This window comes from Ipomoea nil, unplaced genomic scaffold (genome assembly GCF_001879475.1).
Source record: "Ipomoea nil cultivar Tokyo-kokei standard unplaced genomic scaffold, Asagao_1.1 scaffold2791, whole genome shotgun sequence".
In the NCBI taxonomy this organism is placed as follows: domain Eukaryota; kingdom Viridiplantae; phylum Streptophyta; class Magnoliopsida; order Solanales; family Convolvulaceae; genus Ipomoea; species Ipomoea nil.
Window position 1 is genome coordinate 1133594 of NW_017619219.1, and position 16902 is coordinate 1150495.

Sequence of the window (16902 nt, forward strand, 5' to 3'; positions counted from 1 at the left end):
GTTATCCGTGATCTTGAGCGGTGTTTCACGAACTTCTTTTGGCGACAGCCGGGAGGTGCACGTACAATTGGGCATCATGGAAAACGCTCCCCCTCCCTAAAAAGGAGGGTGGTGTGGGCTTCCTTGACATGGACTTAATGGTACGTGCATCGAGTGCAAAGCTTTGGTGGAATTTTTGCAAGGTGTATTCACTGTGGGGAAGTTTCATGACTGCTAAGTACTGCCGCCGAGTTCACCCGGTGGCAAAATCAGTGCGAAGTTCTGACTCACACACTTGGAAGCGGATGCTCGGCGCCAGGAATGAGGTGGATGCAGTCTTGGGATGGCGCCTGACTCACGGCGATGTTAACCTTTGGTGGGATAACTGGTCTGGACTTGGCCCGCTCGGACGCCTTTACCCCTTCCTGAGGGTTGAGTACTCTGGTGATTGGATGTCTGACTTCATCCAGGACGGGGAATTGGACTTGTCGGCCTATGATGACTTTCTGCCGGCTGGGTTGGAGGCTGACATGTCCCGATTGGGCCAAAGAGTGGCTGACATCCCTATTTGGCGGGTAGCTACGGACGGTTTGTTTTCTTTCTCTTCTGCAAAATCATTATTAAGACCTGAACCAGTGAATTCTGATCCTCTTTTGAGGGCATGTTGGCATAAACACTTGCCCTTTAAGGTGTTCTTTCTCGTTTGACGTGTATTACGGGGCCGTTTGCCCACTGAAGATGCCATAGCTGGATTTGGGCACCTTATTGTTTCCAGATGTTGGTGCTGCAGTAACCCTGCTAGGGATACCATTGATCACATCTTTTATGCAGGGGACACTGCCCGGGCTGTATGGGGATTTTTTATGGGATCACTTGGCTTGAGATTCAGTCATTGGGGTCTACGGACGCTGTTGACTGGGTGGAAGCGAGCGGTTTCACATAATCGTCTTGTTGCTTTTGTTATTTGCAGGTTGCCTTATCTCATCCTTTGGGAGTTATGGAAACATAGGAACACATGATTGCATGGCAGAAGACCACCGAGTGTGCCTCAAGTGGTGTATGCCGTTGCCAAAGGGGTGGCAGAATGTCTCTTTAGGCGATGGCCGCGGGAACACATTCTACCACCAAACTGGTCTGTCATTCTATCCTATATAGATTCCACTGCCCCGCGATGCGTGGTTCGTGCTATTAGGTGGGATCCCCCTCCGGATGGCTCTATAAAGCTTAATCTCTCATACTCGGAGTCGGTGGGTGGGACTGCTGCCTTGGTATGTAATCGGGAGGATGGGGGGGGGGGGGGGGGGTTCTGCTACGGCTTGGCCATTTCGGCAGTCGGCGGGTTTCGAGATTTTTTTCATGTTATGCACCGCTGTCTTGAATGGTGTTTAGCCGAGGGTTTTAGGTCCCTGGTCCTAGAGTCTGTTTTTCCTTAGCTTAAGGGTTATGTTGATCCCTCCACTCCTAGTACATGGGTTTTTTACTCTGAAGTGTCACGGCTCCGGTTTCTTTGCTCCTGTGCATCGGTTTCTGTTCTTCAGTGTTTGCCGCAGGGTAATCTCCCTGCGACTACATTGGCAGATTGAGTTGGGGATAAGGATGTGGAGTTTATTTTTCTTAATTTGTTTGACTTACTGCCGAGAGTGCGTGCTTTGCTTGTTCATGATGATGTCCCGAGGGGATTGGCACATAGTCCTTCAAGTTTTGAAATTTAACCAGTTGTGGTCCTTTTGAAAGGACCATGGTTGGTTGAAATTTAATAGTTGAAGGAATATGGGTGGTTAACTTCGACCACGAATGGCTAAATTTGAAAGTCAAAGGACCACAGATGGTCAATTTGAAAGTTTATGACTAAACGTGGCAAAAGCACTATACTCGGAGGACCTCGGATGGTATTATCTCGTAATAAAAATATATCAAAGGAGGTGAATAAGTCAATGGCGATGGTAAAAAAAGTACCCCCGCGTGATATAAATGCTCTTAGCTTTCCTGTTTCCCTTTGTCATCAATCTCTGGACTTCAGTTAGCTGTCTTCCACTCAATCTCTATGAAATTTATTTGATTCTTTATTTAGGCATTATTACAAATTCATGTCTGAAATGGTATTGCATATCCCACTCATTTTTCATGTCCTTTCTTTTTAGACTTTTCTTCTCTCTTTCCCATTTGTATTTTCGTTTGAACTTTTGTGTAGTAAATCATTGAGAAAAAAAAAGTCCATTTTCTATGCACTTTCCCTCTTCTTTTCTCAGATATACTTTACCATTTCCCAATAAAGATAAAATTATAATTTATGCTATTCATAATATGCCAATTATTAATGTCACCTCTAAATTATTAGTGGTCTAAATGTTGTCTCCCAATTTTCAAAACGATACGTATATTGCTCATCCCGTTGTGTAAATGTTGTCCCTCAATTTTTCTCTCATACGGTACGAGAGGGCAATATATGTACCGTTTGAAAATTACGCGGCAGCATTTACACCACTAATAATTTATGAGTGACATTAATAATTGACATTTTATGGAGGAGCATAAATTACAATCCCCATATTTTAATTTGAACTTTAACTTTAAATTTTATTATATGTACTTCTTGTTGAAAATCCGTTGGTGAAAACAAATAACAATCCAATAAAATAAGATTATTATTTTTCTGGAAAATAAGGAAGGAAAGATGGAGAATTTGGCTAGTGTTTGGTGTTGGGTTTTTAGTAAGGGTCAAGCGATCACTCTTTCTTTAAAACATTATATGCCACCTCTCAAAAGTGCTAGGAGCTTCGTGGCCTAGGCTTCCCAGGATAAAACTTGCTTATGATTCAATGTTTGAGCACCCAAACAAGGAATCTGGCGAACAAAGCAAGGTTATGAACACAGTAGGCTTTAAGAGAAGGAGTAGAAGCAGAATTTTGACTTGAAAAACTCAAAGTTTCGTGTAGTGTGGCATAACTTAGCCCGCAAGGCCAGCCAATCCGGACGACATTCGTGCCCGCAGGTGCCGGCGCACACGAGCTCGGGCTTGATCAAGCCTTTTCGCTCTCTTTTCTGGTAGGAATTTGATTTGCACACGAACTGGCGTTATCTCGATTGACTACGTAAAGTCAAAAGACAATATAGCGGATTTGCTGACCAAAGGGTTAGGCAAAGAAGTTGTGGAGAAGTTGACACGAGAAATGGGTATATTGCCCTTGGACTAAAAAGTTCTATAGTGGATACCCAACCTAGCTGGCACCTAGGTTCAATGGGACAACTAAATTATAGAACGGAGCGTGTCACTGTGGGGGGTCTCGGACACCCTACCACTCCTCGTTAAAACAGTGACTCCCGCACGAGGCTAGCATGTTGATGCTTTAATGATTCTTGAGTATGCGGGATACTCGAGAAAGAATCACCTATGTAAGAGAGAAGTGAGGGTCGCTTCAAAGGAGAATTGTTGGGCACAATTCTTTAGAAACTCTCGCAGAACCAGGAACGGTGACCCACGACCAAAATGGGCACACTCGTGAGAACAAAAGCATGGTTGGGAGGTTCCTGTGTGAGATATGTCATTGTCTACACAAACGGCAGTCGGTTCAAAGACATCGCGTTCTATCGTACAACCAGTAGAGTAAACATGTCTTCACAAGGGAAGGTTCAAAGAGTATAGTGACTCCCTACCTATCCTATGCAGGGATCGACCGTTTGAACACAGTTGTTTCCGATTTCAAAATACCCTGAAAATCAATTTTTCATTCATGTGCGGGATTGTTGGAAAAAATAGCTTAAAATGGCATAAATGGCATGTTAAGTGGCTATTTTGTGGTACAATTATCAGTGGGGTCCATTTTCGGTTTGGGTTGGGTCAAAGTGGATTCGGATTCTTCGTAGTGAGACGAAGAGATTGATATATTGTACGCTCAAAACGGATAATGGGTGAATGAGATATTGATTCTCAAAGTAGACCCATTTGAGTTGGAAAATGAAGGGAAAAAGTGAGCTTTTGTCCCACATTGGTTTGGAAAGAGGACTTGCCCCCCTTTTTATAAAAGAGCTCTTTTGGAACTTGTAGAATTGTATAGCATAGAGGCTCTCTCGCGCGGGGGGGGGGGGGGGGGGGTGTGCAAATCAAATTCCAACTAGAAACGAGAGCGGCTTGATTCAAGCCCGAGCTCATGCCAAATTAGCCACTGATAGTGCTAGGCCGAAACTTGTAAGTTTCGGCCACCATGAGGCTTTAGCCGAAACTGTTACAGGAGTTGTAGGGGTGCCTTTAAATGCCAAATTAAAAGCTACTTAATCCTTCAATCCTATATTAGAGAGGGTAGAGGTAGCAGACTGTTACAGGAGTTGTAGGGGTGCCTTTAAATGCCAAATTAAAAGCTACTTAATCCTTCAATCCTATATTAGAGAGGGTAGAGGTAGCAGAATTTACACACAGATCATTTTTTTTTTTGCCTCAAAACTCTCTGCTTCTACTCTTTCTTAGCCATACTGTGTTCATAACCTTGCTTTGTTCGCCGGATTCCTGGGAAGCCTAGGCCACACCGCTCCTAGCACTTTTGGGAGGTGGCAAATAAGGTTTTAAGGAAAGAGTGATCGCTTGACTTTTGCTAAAAACCCAACACCAAACACTAGCCAAATTCTCCATCTTTCCTTCCTTATTTTCCAGAAAAATAATAATCTTATTTTTATTGGATTATTATTTGTTTTCACCAATAGACGTCCAACAAGATAGTCTACTGCAAATTCAATTATATGTAATGTTGTGTTCGAACGAAAAGATATATAGCGTCTCATTGTTAGTAACCAATAAAAAAAATTCACTACTCACTATTATGGAGCAATAATTATTTATATTTCATTTTCGTATAATGAAATTCTTTATATACCAAATTTTACTTACATCCTTCTCTCAATATTTTTACATTCAATTAAAATAGCTATTTATTTAATTACTAAGCAAAATAGTCTGTGTAGTGTTTCTTTTAACTGATTTGTTTTTATGTGTAGGATACGAAAAAGATTGAATTGATTGTATTAAATTCTCCAATGAAAAATATGGAGTACAAATACAATAAAAAAGCATTTAAGGACATGAAGAATTTAAGATTTCTTCAAATTGATGGAATCCACTTAGAAGGAAACTTTAAACATCTACCACGCAACACACTTAGATGCTTGCAATGGAATGAATGTCCTTTGAAATATATTCCATCCGGTTATTTTTTTGAGAAGCTCGTGAAGCTGGTAATGCGATGGAGCAACATTAAAGAATTTGGAGCCCCATTAAAGGTAATTTGGCAATACTTTTTTCTATTTAATAGCTCTTTGCTTATAATAAAATTTTTAAAGACTACAATAACTTCTAATTCAAATTTTTTTAAATTTGTTCTATGGCTTTTATTTGTTGAATCCATTGAAATAGTATTTTCCATGTCTTGAGTCTTTGGATCTTGGAGGGTGTAAATATCTCACGAGGACTCCAAACTTTAGCGGTGCTAAAAATCTTCGTAAGCTATCATTTATGGAATGCTCAAGTTTGGAGAAGGTGCACTCTTCCATTGGAGACATGAAGATGCTAGTTGAATTAGATTTGAGTTATTGTGAAAGGCTGAAGAAACTTCCAAAGAAGTTTTGGCATTGGCAGTTGAGATCAGCAGAAGATCCATCTTCATCATCATCAGTGTGTTATTCCTCAAAAATAAAAGAATTGGGTGAAAATTCGGGGATGTTAACCTCACTACAAATTTTGAACTTACATAGAACCAATATTCACAGCCTGCCCGCCAACACTACCTCTCATTTGTTAAAGCCTCCTAAATCAATCCCAAATTTATGGAGGAGTTTCTTCCAGAATGACCACCTCAAACTAATCCCACAATTTCCTCCTAATCTTCAGCATATTAGCTTATACAAATGCAAAAACTTGGAAGTAGTCTCAGCAACATTTCCTACTTGCCTTTAGCGGATTTTTTTATATGACTGCACAAACCTAAAAATGCTGCTTGAACTTCCTCAAAATCTCCAATCTCTTTCTGTTATCAATTGTGAGTCGCTGGAAACAGTATACTTACCAAAGATGTTGAAATATGTGAATCTCACCCATTGCAAAAAATTAAAGGAGATTCAAGGCTGGGAGAATGCTCAATTTTTAACGAAAATCGAATTAAGAGGTGTTCCCAATATCAAGTTATCAGAAATCATAAATAAGGTAGATATACCTCTCTTCTCTATCTCTCTTCAATTTGTGTTATGTACAGCATCTTCAATTCTCTCTCTTCAAGTTTTAGTAGGGATTAATACATAAGATAGATAGAAGTTGGTGCATCATTTCTACCCAATCTTACTCTTTTCACAATTGTCTGTTTTTCTTATACAGGTTTTAAAAGTTTCCAAGTTGAATTCCAATATTGAATTTGAAGGATATCTTCCAAATAATGGAACTTTGAGTTGGATTAAGTTTGAGGAAAATGAATCATCAATATCTTTCCAATGGCCGCCATTAATATCTAATTTGGAATTCCTTGGAATTTGCATTTGGGTGGGACTACTGTGGCTCGACGCTAAAGATTGTTATAAATACTATGGCACAATTGAAAAGGATGGCTTCACAGTCTGGAGTCTTAATTGGTATTCATTACTAAATGGAGTCCAAGTCGAATTATTAGAAGAAGGGGAAAATGTTGTTTCATTTGTAGATTTCATTCCACAGGATTGCTTTATAGATATAAAAGCTGGAGAAATCTTTAAAGTTATTCTAGAGGTGAGGGTCGTAGAAGATGTTAATAAAGGTTGGGTGAAGAAAATAAGAGCAGAAGCATTGTATAGAGATAGAGAAAATGGCTTCCTACAATTTTTACCCATTACTAAACTTGAGTCCAACACAAAATGACTTTTGAAGTCCGCCCAAAAATATTTCTTTTTCATAATTTTTTTTGTTAATAATATTATTCCACATTCTGTAACGTCTTTGTGCTTATTAATTAATTAAGAGCATTATATTTTGTACTTTCAAAGTACTTTTGTGATGATGAATTAGTGAGTTGACTATTTTTCAACAATATTATTTCTCAGATTAAATTTGTGCATAATTTAAATAGAATATGTAAGAAGACTCATTCCACAAGGTTGAGTGAGAAGTTGTTAAGAATTGAAACATGACTTTTTAAGTATGAAAATTAGGTGTAATCTACTCAATCATCTTTTTGGAGATATTATTTTTATGTTTGTCATAATCAGTATTCTTTCAGGAGATCAGCAGATTTTATCCTAGCATGACACTTGTCACCATCCTAGGCCCTTGGAAGTTTAGAAATTGAAGTGTTGTTATAACTGCTTTCCCACCTTTTCTTTCTAAGTCTTTTTCCTCTGTTGTATATATGAACTTCAATGTGTATCTTTCACAAGCTAATGAGAAATTCCCTTCTTTCTTTCTCCCTTCTTTTCATATTTCCTGAGCTCCGCAACATGGTATCAGAGCTGCATTTTTAGAAGCTTCCATCCACCCTACAATGGCGTCGACAGCCTGGCCTTCTCTGAGCAATCGAACACTAGCGATTGACAATACAGCAGCCAGTCCAACCGTCAACCCAAACACGATGAATTCAACACCTCCTCCTTCTGTTCCGGCGACCGGATTGAATGGAAATGAGGTAACATTCGACCCCCAATCACAATCCAATCCTTACTTCCTTCATATCAACGAAAATCCGGCCTTAGAGCTAGTTTCTACTCCCCTCGATGGTCCGAACTACCACTCGTGGGCTAGGGCAATGACAATGGCCCTCTCATGTAAAAATAAGGTTCCATTCATCAATGGAAGTATTATGAAGCCTAATACAGATAACCTAAACAGATATCTAGTCTGGGAAAGGTGCAACAATATCGTATCTACTTGGATTGTGCGCACACTTTCCCCCACCATTGCTCGTAGCGTGTTATGGATTGACACGGCTCATGGCATTTGGAATGACTTGAAAAGGAGATTCAGTCAACAAGACTTGTTTCGGATTGCTGAAATTGAATGTGAAATCTACCAAAGCAAGCAGGGGGACAACTCTTTGAATGATTATTTCACTAGACAAAAGCTTTTATGGGATGAGCTGGGCATTCTTAGGCCTCAAATGAATTGTGTTTGTAGCACAAAGTGTGAATGTGGGAAGAGAATTGATGAGTTAAATGAACAGGCAGAAAAGGACAAATTGTCTATCTTTCTCATTGGACTACATGAGAAATACACAGGTGCTAGGAATCAGATCATGTTGATGAAGCCACTCCCAAATGTTAATGAAGCCTACTCTATGATTGCTCAACAAGAGAGGCAGTTCCACATGGCCTACAATGGTTTTGGGAGTCAGTTATACCAGGCAGGGGAGAATGGTACTGCTGCTAGTGCACTTCTGGCTAGAACAGATGTTAACCACCAGCAAGGGTTCAAGAAAGCATCAGGATTCAACAAGAAACCTGTGTGTACATATTGTGGGTACACAGGTCATACCCAGGACAAGTGTTATAAACAGCATGGATACCCTCCCGAATGGAAACCAAGGCCAAGAAACCAATCTGTGAACCAGATCCAAGGTCCACCAGTAACACAACACCACAACACTAATGGGAATATGGCATTCACTCAAGATGATGTGAAAAGATTCATGGAGTTCATACAGGCCAAGAAACCAGTTGGAGAAAGTCTGAACTCACCTCAGGACCTCAATCATCCCTCACAAGCCCAAGCCAACACTGTGGCAACGGAATTTCATAATGAAAGTATGCCTTCTTTAGTAAATTCTGTTAAGCATGGTAGAACAGATTGGATTATTGATAGTGGTGCTACACACCATATTGTGTGTGATCTAGAGTTGTTAGACAATCAGAAAAGGGCACATAATATGTATGTTAGCATGTCAAATGGGCAGCAGGCTGCCATTGATTTTACAGGATCAGTCCACTTATCTGATAATTTGGTTCTGCACAATGCTCTCTACATCCCTGAGTTCCATTACAACTTGATCTCTTTGAGCTCTTTTATTAAACACTCTAACCACATTGTGAAGATCTACTCTAACCAATGCATTATACAGGATGTTTCCCATGGCAAAATGATTGGAAGAGCTGAGCTGAGAAATGGGCTCTATTACTTAGTTTTTCCCATTCCTGCATATTCTGTATGTAGTTCTATTTCAGTTGCAAATAAATGTATTCTATGGCATGCCGGGCTTGGGCATGCCTCACATTCAAAATTAGAATACTTGAAAGAAATAGAACCAATGATTCAGTTTAGCAAGGATATGATATGTGATAGTTGCCATTTTACAAAACAAAACAGCAGAGTAAAAAGGAAACATGGTCATTTGCTATCCACTGCTAGAGCCCTAAAATTTCAGGCCAATTTGCCAGATAAGTTTTGGGGAGAATGTGTCCTACATGAAGCCTACATAATCAATAGACTTCTATCTACTGCCATCAATAACCAAGTTCCATATCAAGTTCTGATTAAGAAGACCCCATCCTATCAACACTTGAGGGTTTTTGGATGCCTAGCATATGCCACCACTGTTGGGCCCAAGACAAAGCTGGAATCTAGAGCCAAGAAATGTATTTTTCTTGGCTATGCAGGTGGAACAAAAGGGTACAAGGTATATGACCTTGCTTCCAAAGAGTTATTCATATCTAGGGATGTTGTCTTTCATGAGCTGGTATTCCCCTTTCAACACTCTATGACTCCAGAAGTGAGATCGGAGATCATACTTCCTACCATGGTTCCTGCATTTCTTGAGGACCATGATGTGCCTCAGACTCAAGGTCAAACTAGCAGAGAAAGTGAACAAGCTTGGCCTCATTAGGATCTTACTCCTCAGCAGTCACCAGCTAGGGAAAATGATCACAACCACTCTCATTCAGCACAACCACCAAGTGAGATGCAGAGTTCAACTAGCAGTTGTGATGAATATGTTGTGTTTCCTCCTGAACTGCTATCCAATACAATCCATAATTCTCAACAACAAGATACCAGGAGATCCACCAAGCACAGGCGAGCTCCAAATTACTTGCAGGATTATGTCTGTCAAAGTACCAAACTAAAAACTTCTCCTCATCCAATGTGCAAGGTGATAGATTACAGTGGCTTGACATCATCCTTCCAGTCATTTGTGATGAATATATCTCACCAATCTGAACCTAGAAACTACCATGAAGCAGTAAAACATGAATGTTGGAGAAAGGCTATGCAAGATGAGATTGATGCATTGCAGAAGAATAACACTTGGCAGCTGGTGGATTTACCTCCTTCTAAAAACCCATTGGATGCAAATGGGTGTATAAAGTAAAATACAAGGCTGATGGCAGTGTTGAAAGATAAAAGGCTAGACTTGTGGCAAAGGGGTACAATCAGACTCTTGGTATTGATTACTTAGACACATTCAGCCCAATTGCTAAGATGACTACTATTAGAACATTGTTAGCAGTGGCAGCAGCAAAAAACTGGGAACTTCATCAAATGGATGTGAATAATGCTTTCCTAAATGGGGACTTAGAAGAGGAGGTCTACATGCAAATGCCTCTTGGATATTCAGGAAAGAGTAATAACCAAGTATGCAAACTGATCAAGTCCTTGTATGGCCTAAAACAGGCCAGCGGGCAATGGAATACCAAGCTCACACTTGCCTTACAAAACATGGGGTTTAAGCAGGCAGTCCCTGACAACTCCTTGTTTACTAGAGGTAAAGAAGAGTCCTGTGTGGCACTATTGGTCTATGTTGATGATATTGTGATTGCAAGTGCATATTTGAAGGTTATACAAGAAGTCAAACAGCAACTCAGCACAAATTTTCAAATAAAGGATCTAGGTCCTTTGAAGTATTTCCTCGGCCTAGAAGTGGCAAGGCACAGTAAAGGCATTGCAGTGTGTCAAAGAAAATATGCCATTGAGCTCCTTGAAGATATAGGTTTCACAAATGCAAAACCTGTCTATAGTCCTACAGTCCCTTCACACAAATTGAGCAAAAATGAAGGTGAACTTCTAGAGGATAACAGCCAGTACAGGAGGATCATTGGCAAATTACTCTATTTAACTGTCACCAGGCCTGACGTTAGCTTTGCAACACAACAGCTTTCTCAATTCCTTGACAAACCTACAAATCTGCATCTCCAAGCTGCCTACAGAGTGCTGAGGTATTTGAAAGCAGCTCCTAGCCAAGGACTGTTCTTCCCATCCTCTTCTGTCTTACATCTAAAAGCCTTTTCTGACTCAGACTGGGGTGCATGTGTTGATACCAGAAAATCTGTGACTGGCTTTTGCATTTTCCTTGGGAATGCTTTGATCTCTTGGAAGTCTAAGAAACAGCCCACAGTCTCCAAGTCCTCATCAGAAGCAGAATATAAGGCACTGGCAACTACAACATGTGAGATTCAATGGTTAAGATTTCTACTATCAGAATTTGGAATACAACATGATGGGGTGGTGGCCATATATTGTGATAGAAAATTTGCTATTGTAATTGCAGAAAATCCAGTATTTCATGAAAGGACAAAACACATAGAGCTTGACTGCCATCTTGAGAGAGAAAAGGTACACAAAGGATTCATCAAACTCTTTCATATCTCCTCTGAAAATCAGTTAGCAGATCCATTCACCAAAACTCATTGTCCAGCTTCCTTTCAGAATTATGTTTCCAAGCTTGGCTTGATAAATCTGTACAATCCAGCTTGAGGGAGGCTTTCAGCAGATTTTATCCTAGCATGACACTTGTCACCATCCTAGGCCCTTGGCAGTTTAGAAGTTGAAGTGTTGTTATAACTGCTTTTCCCACCTTTTCTTTCTGAGTTTTTTTTTTCCTCTGTTGTATAAATGAACTTCGGTGTGTATCTTTCACAAGCTAATGAGAAATTCCCTTCTTTCTTTCTCCCTTCTTTTCATCTTTCCTGAGCTCTGCAACATATTCAGTAGGTGATTATTATTTTTAAGAAATATTAAATAGACTAAATATTGGGCCCTGCCGTGCATTATATGACAAATACATAAATGCATGCTGAAATGTCTTCGTTAGTTCCTTGATGGCCGGCAATTTATATCATGGACCAAGGTCCACATAGTATTGTGGACCCTAGATCAAAACGATGTTGTTTTGACATTTAAGCGTTAATAGATTCTGTAGTTTCTCGTTCTTCATGTTTCAATACAACTTTTAATTTATTTTAGGTATAGAATCAATACTTTTAAGATACAAAATTTAATAACACGAGACATAAAACTCACAATACAAGACATACGCATGTTATATATTTATTTATGAATTTACTATCGAACTTGTAAAGTTACCAATTTGTTCCTCGAGGATTTTTCGTGCCCAATTAAGTCCTCGACTTTGAAAATGTTAACTATTTTAGTCTTCCGTTTGTTTTGTTGTTAGACATCTGTTAACTCTGGAACAAATTGGTAATTTTGCTATAGTCAATGGACCATTTCAGTAATTAACTTTCGGAAAAAATGGTGCGCGTAATGACCGTAATTAACATTTACGTGAATTTTTATTTTTTTTGGAAATTCGTGAATATTTAATATGTTCAAAATTAGAACTAATTACATTTACGCACCTTAAGCTATAAAACTACTCACCTTGAGTTTTGAACTGATATACCTTAAACTAGAAAAGTGACGCACCTTAAGCTATAAAATTACGTACGCACTTTAACCTTAAAAGGATGTCACAGAAAGTAGTAGCTTTTTTTTTTTTTAAGAAACCGCTACACTTTTAAATAAAAGTGTAGTGTTTTCTGATATATTTATTTATAGTTTTTCATCACACTTTTTTTTTTTTAACTTTACACTACAGTTTTATTAAAAGGTGTAGCAAAAACACATGCTTTTATGTTAATTTTTGTAATAGTGGGTAGATAAAAGTGAGTCCAATAAATTACTTAAAGCCCATTCTAAAGTATCCCTTCTAGATGGCAATTTATACCCTACACCACGGCGCGCGTTGCAATATGCGCCCAGATGCAAAACGATGTCGTTTTATTATTTTTTTTTTTTTTTGAAATTTCCCGCCCCAGTGAATGGCAGTAGTTTTTTCTTTAAAAAAACCCCACTGTTCAAGAATGTACATAATGTTATACTAGAATACACATAATTGTATACATGAATGTACATAATTATATAACAAAATATACATACTCTTTTTAAAAGATAATGCACATAATCTAACATAATACATAATAAACATAAACTTTTAACATAATACACATCAACTATTAACATAATACACACAAATTTTCTGATTCGGATGTACATAATTGTATAAAAAGAATGTACATAATTGTATAAAAAATGTACATAACTGTATGAACCAATACACATAACTGTATGAACAAATACACATAACTGTGTGAACAAATACACATAATCCCAGCAACTTCCTATCGCGCCTCCCAAAATGACCCCAAAACGACGTCGTTTTGGGAGGCGCGCGACGCACAGTGCTATGTGCGCCGTGGTGTAAGGTATAACGATTGTTTTAGGTCTTCCTATGTTTGAAGGCCTATATGTTTTTTTTTTTTTTAGGAGGAAGGCCATATGTTATGTTTTTTTGAAGAAAGAAGGCCATATGTTATAATCGTATGCATATATACATTTTCATATTTCGATTTCAATTATTAATTGTTAATTATGGAATGGACAAATTTATTGAGAAGTAATAGTGTACTCAAAAGTCTAAAGCTTGGAAAATAGCAATCCCAACTGGTCTCTTGGCTTACCGATTATACACCCTCAACTAGTTTATATTATGTTACTCCAGCGATAAAGTTTGTTGTGAATCATAAATAAAAATTTATATTTTAAATATATTAAAAATAAATTATTTATGTACTGAATGTATAATATTTAATAATATGAAAAATAATATACATTCAATATTCAAATGATCTATTTTCAAATAATGTACCTTTAATTTTTTTTTTTTTTTTTTTTTTGAGAATAAGAACTTAATGTACCTTTAATATTTTTAAAAGAGTTAATAACTAAAATGGTCCCTCGACTATGTTGTAATTACCAATTTGATCCTTGACTATTATTCTTACCCAATTAAGTCCTCAACTATGCAATTTTTACCTAATTTGATCCTCCGTTAATTTCTCTGTTTGTTAAGTGTTAAAATCAGGAGCAAAATGGTAATTCTACAAGCTTTTCCCTTTTTCCAAAGAAATATTTGCGTCGGCGTCAACCAGACAGCAACCTCCAGCAACGGCAACGTTGACCATAGGAGATTCTCCCTTCGACGACGAGGAGGTTACAGCGCCGACGTCATAGCGGCGTTAGCAAACCGGCGGCGACCTCCCTTCAACGGCGATGTCCTCCCTCCAGCGACGCGGCCTTAGTGTGAGTGAATCCCAAGCAGCGGCGTTAGCAGACCGGCGGCAACCTCTCTTCAACGGCGACATCCTCCCTCCAACGATGTTGTAGCGGCGTTAGCAGACCGGCAACGAGCTCCCTTCAACGGCGACGTCCTCCCTCCAGCGACGCGGCCTTAGTGTGAGTCAATCCCAAGCAGCGGAAGAATTATCTGTTACAGCGGCGACGTCGTAGCGGCGTTAGTAGACCGGCGACGTCCTCCCTCCAGCGACGCTGCCTTAGTGTGAGTCAATCCCAAGCAGCGGAAGAGGCTAGGAGTGGTCTCTAGAAGTCCACCACTCTCCAAGATTCACTCTCGGTTACCGCCCATCAGGACCCCCAAAATCCCCGGCACTCAGGTTCTGCTCGTAGAAGCCGTTGTAATTTTCCATGTATGTGTTGAACCCTTTAATTTTGATGCTCCACAGTTTTTGATGATCTGACTGATTATTGTGATCTTGCATAGTAATTACTTTGGATTAAGTACATAATGAAAGGGAAGTGCAGAATATATTCTGCTTTGCATGTCAAGCTAAAACAGGGTCATGAGGAACCAAAATTCACTATCGAGATACGCTTTTGGTGCTGCTTCGCCTAAAGGCTCATCATCATCACCCATCTCACCCTTAAGTCAGGTTCAGCCGTTCAGGAGCTCGGCTGCTTCACTTGGGGAAGAATGGGAGAATGCTTATAGAATTACAGTTTTGCCCCCCATTTTAACGGTCAACAAACTGATAAATTAACAAAGGACTAAATCATGTAAAGATTGTATAGTTGAAGACTTAATTGGATAAGAATGATAGTTGAGGATCAAATTGATAATTACAACATAGTCAAGGGATCATTTTGGTTATTAACTCTTTTTAAAATGTTCATTTTATTCATATTCATCCAATAGTGATTACTCTAGCTCAATAACACTCATGGACTATAATGATTTGTTCAAATATAAAATAAAAGATATTTGGACAATAACCCATATGAACAATCCTACATGGACAATTGTATACACTTTTGTAGTAAATAAGCAATCGTTATGCTATGGACCCGTGTCTAGCATGCACTGTGGACACGGTTAGTGGCACCGTTATCGTTCACTTTTTTTTTTTTTTTTTTTATAAATTTCAGACCGCTTCGTTATAGGTGTATATGTTCATAATTTTATCACTATATATTCATAATTGTAAGTTCATAATGTCAGAGCTCTGTGTTCATAATTCCGTAACTGTACATTCATAATTCCGTAACTGTACATTCATAATTCAATAACTGTAAATTCATAATTTTTGAAGCTCTATGTTCACAATTTTAGAGCTCTATGTTCATAATTTTATCACTATATGTTCATATTGTAAGTTCATGATGTCAGAGCTCTGTGTTCATAATTCCATAATTGTACATTCATAATTCCATAAGTGTACATTCATAATTCCCTAACTGTACATTCATAATTTCATAATTGTACATTCATAATTTTCGAAGCTCTATGTTCACAATTTTAGAGCTTTATGTTCATAATTTTATCACTATATGTTCATAATTGTAAGTTCATAATGTCAGAGTTCTGTGTTTATAATTCCATAACTTACATTCATAATTCCATAACTGTATATTCATAATGCCACAAACGAATAACGCCGTTAATGACGAGACAAAATCAATGTTTTTTCCTTAACAAAAATACCGCGTTTTCTTTAAAAACGACGTCGTTTTGGACTCGTGTCCACAATACATTGTGGACACAAGTCCACAGCATAATTTGCAGTAAACAAGTAGCATGGCCTTATGACCTATATGCACTAGGCCCATATTCTAAATGGAGAGACGTTATGCCATGGAACCGTGTTCACCATTCATGGTGAACACGGTTCCAACGGTGTTAGTGCACCGTTATCTTTTTTTTTTTTTTAAATTAATTACGTGACTGCCTACACATTCACTTTAGAACCATGCCTACACATTCACTTTGGAACCATGAGATTATGAATTTTCTGTTATGAGATTATGAATTTTCTGTTATGAGATTATGAATTTTCAGTTATGAGATTATGAATTTTCTGTTATGCGATTATGAATTTTCTGTTATGAGATTATGAATTTTCATTACATTCATAATTTCGGAGTTTCGGACATTCATAAATTATGAATTCATGCATGCACATTCACTTTGGAACCATGCCTACATATTCCCGTCCGAAATCACGGACATTCATAAATTATGAATCCATGCCTGCACATTCACTTTGGAACCATGCCTACACATTCACTTTGGAACCATGAGATTATGAATTTTCTGTTATAAGATTATGAATTTTCTGTTATGAGATTATGAATTTTCAGTTGTGAGATTATGAATTTTCTGTTATGCGATTATGAATTTTCTGTTATGCGATTATGAATTTTCTGTTATGCGATTATGAATTTTCTGTTATGCGATTATGAATTTTCTGTTATGAGATTATGAATTTTCATCAAATTCATAATCTCATAACAGAAAATTCATAATTTGATCAGTAACGCGCCGTTAACTCCACATCCGCGATTTTTTTTTTTTTTTGCCT

The 16902-nt window shown here is 38.3% G+C and overlaps 1 protein-coding gene across 1 annotated transcript; it reads left to right on the forward strand.

Annotated features, from left to right (window-relative positions):
• The first annotated feature begins 5328 nt into the window (after positions 1–5328).
• LOC109157604 lies at positions 5329–14328 on the forward strand. Its single transcript, XM_019305457.1, has 4 exons — positions 5329–6166; positions 6335–6718; positions 12174–12226; positions 14112–14328. The coding sequence occupies exons 1-4, from the start codon at positions 5954–5956 to the stop codon at positions 14326–14328; spliced, it is 867 nt and encodes a 288-aa protein (XP_019161002.1). The 5' UTR covers positions 5329–5953.
• Positions 14329–16902: the final 2574 nt, after the last annotated feature.

Bases quoted from the DNA above. Each gene is read 5' to 3' on its own strand.
- LOC109157604 (XM_019305457.1), top strand. From the start codon at position 5,954: ATGCTGCTTGAACTTCCTCAAAATCTCCAATCTCTTTCTGTTATCAAT. The intron at 6,719-12,173 runs GTGAGGGTCGTA...AATACTTTTAAG, and splicing joins TCTTTAAAGTTATTCTAGAG to ATACAAAATTTAATAACACG. The intron at 12,227-14,111 runs GTTATATATTTA...TGTTAAAATCAG, and splicing joins ACAATACAAGACATACGCAT to GAGCAAAATGGTAATTCTAC.